At 39.8% G+C, this 12,625-nt stretch overlaps 1 protein-coding gene across 1 annotated transcript in view; it reads left to right on the top strand.

The window, feature by feature from the left end:
* Positions 1-12,625, top strand: part of DNAH5 (dynein axonemal heavy chain 5) — a 213,525-nt gene that overhangs the window by 188,180 nt on the left and 12,720 nt on the right. The window contains exons 71-76 of the mRNA XM_036849308.1: positions 578-823; positions 3,565-3,784; positions 5,735-5,940; positions 6,583-6,786; positions 8,577-8,792; positions 10,506-10,718. Of these exons, the coding sequence (XP_036705203.1) occupies positions 578-823; positions 3,565-3,784; positions 5,735-5,940; positions 6,583-6,786; positions 8,577-8,792; positions 10,506-10,718 (1,305 nt within the window). The remainder of the gene's footprint in view (positions 1-577; positions 824-3,564; positions 3,785-5,734; positions 5,941-6,582; positions 6,787-8,576; positions 8,793-10,505; positions 10,719-12,625) is intronic.

Genomic DNA, 12,625 nt, shown 5'->3' with positions numbered 1-12,625 from the left:
CCAACCTTGAAAAAATATTAAGAGATACAAAAATAAGTGGTACCGTGTGCTCCAAATGCAATTGGATTAAATCTTTAAAAATTAATTAATTTGATAAGTATGCAATAAATTTCACTACATAAGTAGTCACTCAGCAGTAATTATCTATTTGTTAAGTACCCATTAAATCCCAGGCATTGTACTGTTTACTTGATTATTTGAATGCATATGCTTTTCCCTTAAAGCATCCTCAATAATAGAGTTGCCTAATATTTTAAATCTTTTGTACAGCATGAAGCAGCCGGTGTATTGAAACGGGTCCCAGATAAGGAGTCAGCCAAGCTGGGTTCTAGTCTTTTAAGTGGGTGATTGTGTTTTTGGCAAGTAACTCAGCTTCTACAGAGTGAGGATTCAAATAAGCAAGCAAGCAAACAAACAGATAAACCAACAAGAAAAAAGCTTCTGCCCTATTTTCCTGGCAGGGTTACTGTAGACATCATTGAGATAATCTACAAAAATGAATTTTGGAAACCACATTGAATTATGCACAAGAAGGAGTTGGAGCTAATTTTGGTGACTCGTGTACTGTTTTTGGCAGGCGCGTAAGTACATCGTGGACTCCATGGGAGAAAAGTATGCGGAAGGTGTTATCCTGGACTTGGAAAAGACATGGGAGGAATCTGATCCACGGACACCACTCATCTGTCTCCTGTCTATGGGCTCAGACCCCACAGGTTCCATCATCACCTTGGGGAAGAGATTAAAAATAGAAACCCACTACGTGTCCATGGGTCAGGGCCAGGCGGTCCACGCTCGCAAGCTCCTGCAGCAGACCATGGCGAATGTGAGACCAGATGTCTACTTTTGTGTTATGATGTTGACATTACAGGTTATAGAATAACGATGCAGAGAGCTTATGAATCCTTAATAGTTTAAACTTATGTATTGTATTCTGTTTACTAAACAGGAAAAAGCATGATATCTATTAGAAAATTTCCATGGAAAAATGGACACACTTAAAACTTTTTCTGCTGAGCCTTGACTTATGGAAAACTTGCCCAATCAGAACATCCTATTCCCTGACCAGTTTGCATAACGCTAAACCCCACTCCAGGTCCCGAACGTTCTATAGGGTTCATAGTTCCTCCTCTCTGCCATCCGCTCCAACCCCTCCAGCTCTGCTCTTGGAATCCATAACTCTCCAGAATCTACAACACCATACCTTTCTTGGGTTCCAGAATGCATCATCTGTGCCCTGGGGTCCCCTAGGCCTGCCCCCAATCCCAGAGGCCAGGAATCTGCTGTTATCCTGTGGTGGTACCAGAGGTTTGCAGGAAACCTGGCCTGTTGCCTTCCAAGTGGGTCTCCTAGAGCCCTTTGCAGCTTGCAAATTCAACAGTGTACAGAGCAGACCAAACACTAAGCTCACCCTGAAACCATTGGGTTCTAGGTCCCAGCTGCTGACTCTAGAATCTTACCACTGTGCTGCATCCTGGTCCCCTCCCCCTGGTCTGGAACTGAGCTCACTGGGTTCTAGAACCTCCATATTTACCTCTTCCACCCTCAAGCTGTGCCCTGCCCCCAGCTTTGGTGAAAGGGAGAGGTCTCTCATGTGTGCTGTGCTCTGTCTGATGCACTTAGTTTGTAGTTGGGAGGGGGAGGGCAAAAGGCACCTGATTTAAATATGTTTAGAGATGAAAAAATACATCCATGATTCAGAATCCTAGGTCTGGTCTGACACGAGGGCTTGGTGGGCCTCCATTCTGGCCTCTCCCCCCTCATCCTCCCTCCCCCTTGACTTCCTTCCTCTGCATAGTACTGTACTTAGAGCAAAAACACTGACATTCACAGGACATGGATTTAACTTGAATTTAAAATAAATAATGGTGTAACTAATAGCTTCAGGCAACTAAATTAGAATTTAAATGGAATGTTTTTAGCCTTCAATTTATCTGTGTTTTTTGTTTAGTAGTTTAATTTCAAGTAAAAATTTTTTAAAATCTTTATTATTATTAGCATGCTTATAACTTGTCAGAGACAATAGTGTTTTATGAGAGAGTGAACCAATTACCCAAGAATAGCAAAATGGATGATCTGCTCAGTAAGAACACAAAACATTCATACAGAGTGTGGCAATGCCAAAGAAACAACCTTGGCCAAAGATTCCTTTCCGTGGGTGAAGATCGAACCTTCCAAGTTCTCACCTAAGAGACTTAGATCAGGAGTCACTTGTATGCTGGATGAAAGAGAGCATCTGAAGCCTTTTTGTAGTTATGTTTTATATTTAATTTCCCTTTTTTTTGAATTGTGGATAGTGTCAATTAAATTTTCATAGGATAAATAAATAGTTATTTATTCAGCAGTGCTATATACTTCTGAAGAAAATGTAAGGGAATATGTGACATTCCAGAATGATCAGTTTTACATGTAACTTGACTAAGATTTTAGATCTGGTGCTTAGTTTGTTTCTTGGAAAGAAAAATATCTCAGGTTACACTAATCAAATCTAAGTGATCCAAAGTCAGAGAGTCAAGAAAACAACTCAAGGTTATGATCTGGGTATGGTAGATGATTTTGGCAAAAAATGTTCTATAGATTAGGTATTGAATAAATTATTATTTCATGACCTAAATTTTTGCCTGTGTTGCTTTATGCAAGAATCTTCTTATGCTCATAGAATAATTTACACCAGAGATATGGCTTTTTATTTTCTAAGGCTCTTGCTGTTAGAGTGGTCAGATTCCCCAGAGAAGGTTCTTCCTATTCTAGAGGGTATATACCTTGCTGTCCGTATTCTGGGAACTCAGTGGGAGAAGGAAGGTAATAGGTCTCCAAATTCAATAGGTAAGCTTTCCTTTACCTGTTTTCAGTGAGGTTCCTATACTCTTAACAGGCTGCTGTCCTCTATTGCAAACCCTGTCTGTTTTGCCTTCTAAAGAAAATCAACTTTCCATCTTTCATTAAGGAAACATGTCGGGGGTCTGGACTTTCAATCTTCTTGTATTAGGCCATCATCTTCCCCCACTTCCAGAAGGACCTTTGTCACCTCTTCTTGAGTGTTTTGGGAGTTATATGGTATAAATCAGTTTACGTCTCAGCTCTCCCCGAATGGTCAGTTTAGGGTTCAGCTTTCTTGAGTCTGTTTTCAGTGTTATTGACATTGTCTTCACCTTCACTATCTTTGCCCTTCAGAATTCATACCTTTAAAAAAGTCCCTTCATTGTACTTTTCATGGAATTTGGGGAGGCAGCTGAGCTAAGTGACAGTTTTCAGTCAACCATCTTTACTTGGAAGTGCCATTATCTCTTTTTATGTTTCACTTTGGTGATGTTCATGACCCCCACCATATATTATTACTACAAGTGGCATGCTAGTATACTGTGAGACACATACATGGAATAAGAAGAAATGTAACCTATCTCAGTTCAACATGATCATATCCTTAGATTTGACCTAGATTACTTTAAAGGGGTTAGCATGCTTTTCTATTAAATTTTAATTACTTAATTTCTAGAGAACGTACTAATTTAAATCTCTGGGTGAAACACAAAATCGACTAATTTCCATGTACTGTTGTTGATGTAGGGAGGATGGGCACTTTTGCAGAACTGCCATCTGGGACTCGATTTCATGGATGAGCTAATGGACATAATTATAGAAACCGAGATTGTACATGATGCTTTCCGCCTGTGGATGACGACTGAGGCTCATAAGCAGTTTCCCATTACCCTCCTTCAGATGTCCATTAAATTTGCCAATGAGCCCCCCCAGGGACTCCGGGCAGGACTGAAAAGAACATATGGTGGTGAGTCGAGGAATACTTCCAAGTTTACAGGAGTTCTTGTGCTTAAATTGTTTTCTTAAAGAAATTATGAACAATGAATTAGCTAGGATTAGTTATAGGAAGTGGTGCTATGACTTAACATGATGGTGAGGGGATAGCCCCCTCTGTCCTGCTCCATGTGGAATATCCTCTGGCCGTGTTAGGGCGTCAGAGCTCAGGTTTCCACCTTATATTTTTGCTATTTCCCCACTATCGCTCTACTTTGGCCTATGCTATTCTCTGCTAGACACTTGCCTTTCTATGTTAACATCTAAAATGGATAATGTCGTTTATGGTCTTCGTGCTTCATACCTAACGTAGGGCAGTAGCCTCTTGCAAGAGGAGAGGCTGAGTCACAATTATGGTCTCTGCTTTCATTGCATGAGGTTGTGTGTCAGGATGTCAGAATGTGAGCTAAGTTAGAAATCCGACAACGGCCACCAAACCAGACCAAAATGCCCCTCCTGTCACAACTGGAGCTGAGATTACTCTCTGTTCATTTGCTCCTTCTGTGTCATAGCTCCCTGTCTGAGGCTCATGGTCACAGAAAGAGTATGGACTTGGAGTTAGAAATCCCGGCTCTGATACTGCCTGAGCAAATGCTTTGTTCTCTTGTGTGCTAATCACTCAAGCAACCTGAGTTCCAGTTTTCTTGTAAAATAGTGATAACAAAAACTATCCAGGACAATTGGAATAAATTTAATTTAAAATAGTGTATTTAATAATAATCATCAATATAATAATTATTACATAGCAATCTGAAAAATCTACAAAGAAATTTTTTTGGAGTTGTCAACAAGTCTCAAATTTTTGCCAATAAAATAGATGTGGAAGGATGATGTCAGTAAAAAAAGATTTCAAGTGAAAAAATTTATAATTATATATGCAATATAATATGTACATATATAGTAATCATAATTATTTTGGGGGAGTATACTCAGGTTGCAATGGGCTTCTTTTTTATTTTATTATTATATTTTATTATTCTTTTTAATTAAGATATAGTTGCTGTACAATATTATATGTTACAGGTGTGTAATATAGTGATTCACAATTTTTTTTAATTAATTAATTTATTTATTTACTTTTGGCTGTGTTGGGTCTTCGTTTCTGTGCGAGGGCTTCCTCTGGTCACGGCGAGTGGGGGCCACTCTTCATCACGGTGCGCGGGCCTCTCACTATCGCGGCCTCTCTTGTTGCGGAGCACAGGCTCCAGACGCGCAGGCTCAGTAGTTGTGGCTCACAGGCCTAGTTGCTCCACGGCATGTGGGATCTTCCCAGACCAGGGCTCGAACCCGTGTCCCCTGCACTGGCAGGCAGATTCTCAACCACTGTGCCACCAGGGAAGCCCCACAATTTTTAAAGACTCTACTCCATTTATAGTTATTATAAAATATTGCCTATATTCCCGGTGTTGTACAATATATCCTTGTAGCTTACTTTATATCTAATAGTTCATACTTTTCAATAGCAATGGACTTCTATATACACGATTTTAATTAATATTAAATTGTTAAAAGAGTATATAGAAGCCATTGCAACCTGTGTACATGACCCTAGTAGTAGTAGTAGTAATAGGTATTAGTAGTAGTAGTAGTAGTAGTTGTAGTAATAGAAGCAATATTTATTTTACTGCCACTATTCTTCCATCTCTATTTTATCCCCACATTATCTTGTTAGGTTGGCAAGAACTTGATCCATGTTAGCAAGCCCCCAACCGCCTCAAATCTCTGTGCATATTTTTCAGAGAGGAATGCCCTCTGGGTACCCAAAAGTTAAATTATAATTGTCATATGAATATGGTAAGAGTAACTCAAGATAAGTGAAGTTTAATATCAGGAATTTACAAAAATAATTAATAGCTTATAAAAGTAGTAGAAAGTAAAGATGTTTGAGAGATGATATAGTTTTTCACCTAACTGACCACAACAGGCGTGAGCCAAGACCTGCTGGACGTGAGCGCTGTAGCCCAGTGGAAGCCCATGCTGTATGCCGTGGCTTTCCTGCACTCCACGGTCCAGGAGAGGCGCAAGTTCGGCCCCCTGGGGTGGAACATACCCTATGAGTTTAACCAAGCCGACTTTAATGCCACAGTGCAGTTCATCCAAAACCACTTAGACGACATGGATCTCAAAAAGGTACTGTGCACACACTGCTTCATGCCCCCGGTGATTGTGGACTTGGGTCCTTGAGCTAACATGACCGCCCAGCCTTGGCGTAAATCCTGTAAGAGTGATGATTTTCTGTGCTGGCAAAGTCATTCTCTTTAAGTCATAGCAGCTTGGGTCACACTAGCCTCTTGATTTTAGGGAAAAAAAGGAACAAATTTTGATTATGTTTTTACTTCTCAAAGACAGGTTGACATTACAAGTAAGACAACCTAACGGGGTCTATTGGAGGGAGGGGGGAATGGGTGAAGAAGTGTGCTTTTTAAAATCCTAAAACATGAACATTTAGAGTCTAAATTACTTTTGGAGTGTGTGCTTTTTAAAGAACAGCCTCTATATTCTCAAAAATTAAACAATTTTTTTTCTATTGAAATCAAAGTATAGAAACATATGAATGTACCAAGAGAATCTGTTTCAAATCAGGATCACGAGCTTTGAGTTACCCCTCATGTCTGCCTATTTAATTTTCTTTCTGCACTTTTCACATTACTGAGGAGTGAATAAATGAATGAGTAAATGACATTGGTGACAGTGATTACATGGGTGTTACTTGGCAAGGAAAATGGGGGTAAGACAGTAGTCAGTCCACAATCATTCTATAAATTTTCCCAGGGCGTCTCCTGGACCACCGTACGCTACATGATAGGAGAGATTCAGTACGGAGGCAGAGTCACTGATGACTATGACAAGAGATTGCTGAACACACTTGCTAAGGTTTGGTTCAGTGAAAATATGTTTGGACCGGATTTTAGCTTTTACCAAGGATATAATATTCCAAAATGCAGCACGGTGGATAACTATCTTCAGTATATTCAGGTTTGTCATCTTGAGAATTTTTTGTATAGAGCAAGTATCTATAGCAAGTTGACTTTTTTGATATTTATTTATACTGTATGTACTTCTTTGCAAATAAATTTTAATGGTGATGCATACTGAACGTGGAAGGTTCCAGGCACCATAGATGCTGTCTTCATATGTTTATAGTCACCTAGTGATTAAACTGCTTATATTTGTTCTGAGGGTGTGCTTTATGTGAATTCCCTTCTTTCCTCCCCTTTTAATGCCCCAGTGAGGAATATTCTTTGGAGAGGTGATAGACTGGGCAGATTTAGAACCAGGGAACCTACACAAATCCCCTGGAGCTCTCTACCCAAAGGCAGCCTCTAGACGCAATCTGTTCTGTTTCAATCCACTTGCCTTATCCCGTGACATCTGTTCCTTAATCCTGGCCTAATGGACAGCTTATGAGTATGTTCAGGAACGCGCTCTGTAGAAGCGCTTCCTCTAAGACTGGGTTTCTCAGCCTCGGCTCCGTTGACGTTCAGGGCTGGATGCTTCCTTGAGTGGGGGACTGACCTGTGTAGAATGGCTGGCGGCATCTCTCCCCTCTACCCACTAGATGTCAGTTTCACTCTCTACCCAGTTGTGACAACCTACGATGTCTCCAGACATTGCCAAATGTCCCTGGCGGGTGCAAAATCACCTCCAACTGAGAAGCACTGCTCTAAGTAAGAATAGGATTTTGACAGGAAATTTGGGGAAAAAATCTGATTTGTCCTTCCAGGTAACTACATTTTCTGTCTCAGTACCTTGAATTCGTTAGATCATCATTTAGCGATCTCTTTTGCCTCTAAAGTTTATCTCCGGATGAACAAAGTAAAGCACAACAGCCCGCCAAGAGCTAAATTTATCAGTATATTTAGAGGTTCTGTGATATATAAGTGTGATGAGTTTATCATATATCACCACCCCTACACTTTTATTAATTCAAATCTACAAATATATTTGTCTTAACTGTACTATATGTGTCTTTAAATCATTAGCACTGAATAGGAGAATGCCTGTGAAGGTATAAATTTAGGTATACCTGCCCATTATATTTATTTACATACACCTCATTTCACAATGAATTTGAGGTAGCTCATAAAAAGGCATTATGTAGAAAGGAATAAAATAATGGGCTAGAAGAGAGGGAAACCATGAATAAAGTTAAGGATACAATTCACACATAAAATTATATGTCAAATTGTAGGTAAATCTTCTTTTTTCCAAGTAGCGGGGGGAGTATTTACCTGCTAGTAATTGCTAGTTCTGCTTCTCATTGTCTCTTGCTGTCTGTTTTTCTCTGTAACTTTGTTGCTCTTTCAATATTTCTCGTTTTTCTTAGTCTCTGTCCTTCTCCTTGGGAAAGTACATTTCCCACCTCTGCTCTTATTGGGCCATAATTGCTAAAACTGTCATTTTTAGTAACAATTAGTTATACACCATTTATTTAAACAATTGGTTTGAATTAGACGAGACCTTCAAAAAACAAAATGCCAATCCATAGTTCCCTTTCCATCTTACAAATATATTATAAAACAAGATAGTGTCTTTTTGATTGAATTTGCTTGAGGTGCAGATATTAAAGAACCACGAGCCTATTATGTTAATTGTTTTTCAAGACAACTTTTCTTTCCTGGAGAAATTGTTGAGGTTGCAGCCTGCCACGAATAAGACATATCACGTAAATGCTTATCCTAATAAAAACATGTTTATTTGCTAAGACAGTGTAATTTAACTGGTACTTGTGTCAGCAGTCTGTGCTTACAGTCTGTGTTGTTCAGAGCTTGCCCACCTACGACAGCCCTGAGGTGTTCTGGCTGCACCCCAATGCCGACATCACCTACCAGAGCAAGCTGGCCAAGGACGTGCTGGACACCATTCTGGGCATCCAGCCCAAGGACAGCTCTGGTGGAGGAGATGAGACCCGGGAGGCGGTGGTGGCCCGGCTGGCTGATGACATGCTAGAGAAGCTGCCCCCGGACTATGGTCCATTTGAAGTGAGTTGATGGCATCCTGACAAAACGTCAGCTGTGGATGTGTCTAGTTGGTTGCGGGAGTGAGGACGAAGGGAGGAGGGCAAAAAATAATTTTTCTGAAATTAAAAAAAATCATTTAAAAAACTTACTTCTTGAAGAACCAGAAAAAGAAGTGTTTGAATTTATAAATGTAATCATCTCAAAAGAGAAATAATAAAGAAACCTGATGAGAACGTTAATCTTCGTAATTAAATTACAAGTGTGGACCGATGGGTTAGGATTGGTTTTCTAAAACGTTCCCTGGAGGCACTTCACGTTGTCATTTGTTCAGAGGAAAAAAAATGTATTCTTAGAGTAAAGCATTGATTATTTAGAAAAATGTTGTGTAATTCAGGCCTTCTTAATTTCAGGGAATCTATAGTTATATCGTTAACTCTGCAGCTTCTTCATCTCATGGGTTTGGAAAATTGATTTGTCTTTTTAATACGCAAGTAACTTCTAAGCAAAATTGATGATTGTGAAAGTTAATTTTTTTTGACATTTTAGCAAATATTGTGAAAAGGTTTACCCTGATAACATGTTTAAGTCTTTGAGAAAAGCAAAAGTAAGTAGCTTACTTTCCATGTGTTTTTTTTTTTTTTTTTTTTTTTGGCTGTACCCCACAGCATGCGGGATCTTAGTTCCCCAGCCAGGGATTGAACCCATGCCCTCTGCAGTGGAAGCACTGAGTCTTAACCACTGGACCACCAGGGAAGTCCCATCCATGTAGTCTTAAAAGATGACCTGGACTAACCTTGTGACTTTTTTGTCACAAGACCACCATGTTTCTTTATATATTGCCCTTTCCACCTGGTTTTCAGAAGGAAGTCTGCAGCATTTTGTTACTTGAGCATCCTATTATTTTCCATGAAGCAGGCCATTTTGGATGCTAGTACTACAGTCTGAACTCAAGGAACTGTCACCAAGGGACTCATTTCCCTTGGAAGAATCTCTGATCACTTGCTCGGAGAAAATCAATACTGCTATGAGCTTTCGTAAGCACCTTTCATTATAGTATCAGGAAAGCGGTCATTCATGTCTAACAGTGGTTGAAATATTTATAAAGCAATAAAAGTGTCTTAAAAATATAATAATAATTACATAAATAAACATGGTAAGTATGGGGTTTAGAAGAGACACCTTCCTTTTGCTAAATTTGCTTAGGATAAAGCAATTCAACGTGGTATGATATCTGATCCACAGAAGACTCTGAATAAATACTTGTAAGACAGAAATGAATGGGTGGGTGGATGGATAGATGCTTTGATGGAAAAAACAGAAAGCTTTTAAAACAGAAGTCTAGTGTTTTGAGGCAGCCTTAAGAATTATTGTGTATGTGTACACATCTACTTGTGTGTGTCCATGTGTGTATTTGCAAGTCTTGGAGTGGCAGTAGTGAATATTTCCCAGTAAGTGCAGTTGCTGTTTGGAAGGCTACATGTTTGTGGACATGGATTGTATATTCTTCTGTGAATTTATGGAGGCCTGTCTTCTGCCACATGGAATGAAAAATCAGCTGGTCATTTAACAGACGTTTCTTCTTTATTTCTTCATTGTTTTCTGGCAGTGAAAAAAAATAAAAGCTTACTGTTTATGGAACTGTAAAATTTGGGGCCCTTTCAAAAGCCCTAGGGTACCAGTTACATAACGTTAGTAGCTGCCTACTTTTTCACGTGCTGGGTGTCTCCATGGCAGGTAAAGGAGAGGCTGCAAAAGATGGGGCCATTCCAGCCGATGAACATTTTCCTCAGGCAGGAGATAGACAGAATGCAAAGGGTACTCACCCTAGTCCGAAGCACCCTGACCGAGCTAAAACTTGCCATTGATGGCACCATCATCATGAGTGAAAATCTACAAGACGCACTGAATTGCATGTTTGATGCCAGAATTCCTGCTCGGTGGAAAAAAGTACGTTTAACTCAGCTCTTATTCTGCCTAATCACTTTATTGTTGTGAATAGTTGTAATTGGCAAGTGAAAAGCATGTAAGAATAATGTACTTAAGAGTGTTCTTTTGCTTAGGGACTAATCTCCTTAGAGCCCTGTATTTTTGGATTGTAGGTAGGGAAGGAAATAATTTAGCATCTCCCACATCTCAGGTTCTCTGCTAGGCAATTTATATGCACTGTTTCATTTAAATCTTGCAATTTATTACCCTCATTTTACAGATGAGGAACTTGAGGTTGGGGGGGTGTTAAATCTTTTCCCAGATCGCAAACCTTAGAAGTCTAAGAATCAGGATGTAAACCCAAGCTCATGGACTTCAAAGCTCATGATGTTAGTCTTATAGAAGGGAACGTTCCTAGACACACGCAGATATCAAAAGTCACACCAGAGACACATTTTTCCTTGCTTTGTCTGTAAATATGTGAGTATGTATCTCTCAAGATAACAAGATAATAATTTACCAGTATGCTTATTGATTATGTATTGTTAATTGTGCTAAATGACAGGTGTGGGTTTTTAAAATTTTATTGAAGTATAGTTGGTTTGCAATGTTGTGTTAATTTCTGCTGCACAGCAAAGTGACTCAGTTATACATATATATTCTGTTTCATATTCTTTTTCATTATGGTTTATCGCAATCTATTGAATATAGTTCCCTGTGCTCTACAGTAGGACCTTGTTGTTTATCCATCCTATATATAATAGTTTGCATCTGCTAACCCCAAACTCCCAGTCCTTCCCCCCAAGCCCCTCTCCCTTGGCAGCTGCATGTCTGTTCTCTACGTCTGTGAATCTGTTTCTGTTTCGTAGGTATGTTTGTTTGTGTCATATTTTAGATTCAACATATAAGTGATATATGGTATTTGTCTTTCTCTTTCTGACTTGGCTTCATATGATCATCTCTAGGTCCATCCATGTTGCTGCAAATGGCATTATTTCATTCTTTTTAATGGCTGAGTAATATTCCATTCTATATATGCACCAAGATGTGGGTTTTTAAAAAAAATTCTTTTCCATTGTGGTTTATTACAGGATATTGAATATAGTTCTCTGTGCTCTACAGTAGGACCTGTTGTTTATCCATTCTACATATAACAGTTTGTATGGTAGATGTGGTTTTAAGACATTTTTTTTTACTTGGAAAAGTAAAATGAGTATTTGAGTGTCTCTGTAGAGGGGTTTGCTGATCATGGCTCTGAAGATGCTGAGGGTCCAGGGGAAGGACCTGGGAGGCAGGAGGGTGGGGTTATCCAGGGAGGGCACCTTATAGAGACGATATTGGGTCCTGGGGTGACTGGAACCTTCTGGAGGATACTCAGGTAAATGGGATGGTGAGACAGGATGGGGTCAGAACTGAGAGTCTCTCAGAAGAGATTCACTTAGTGCTGAGACTCTGATATCTCACCCAGGGCTTTGGCAGATTCCAAGGCTCTGGGTCCCAAAGGCAGTATATGGTAACTGGGGAGTGTTCTTCTACTGTCTTCTCCATCTTATCTGGTGACCCACCATCCATCCCTCTAGTCACGCAGCCTAGAAACTCAAAATCAGCTTTGACCAGACTCCTTTCTCTCCTCACCTTCAAAAAATTCATTGCCAAGGCCAGAGAGTTTTCTATATGAATTCACTCTTCTCATTGCCAATGACAGAGAAAGAACCTCCGTGGTCACTGGCCCTTGCAGGCTCATTTTCCACTAAACCAGCTCACCCAGCTTGGTCAGCACCTGCAGGCTCTGGAACAGGGATCCTTGCCCGGAGACATCCCCTCATTAATGGGTCCCTGTGCCCTCAGATCAAATGTCATATAAACACACCTCTTTCAGTTAACACATCTATAAAGATGTGATAGAGTGAGTTACCTCATTTTTAAAT

The sequence above is a fragment of the Balaenoptera musculus genome, chromosome 3 (genome assembly GCF_009873245.2).
Source record: "Balaenoptera musculus isolate JJ_BM4_2016_0621 chromosome 3, mBalMus1.pri.v3, whole genome shotgun sequence".
Taxonomy (NCBI): domain Eukaryota; kingdom Metazoa; phylum Chordata; class Mammalia; order Artiodactyla; family Balaenopteridae; genus Balaenoptera; species Balaenoptera musculus.
This window is presented reverse-complemented; position numbering and strand designations above follow the sequence as displayed.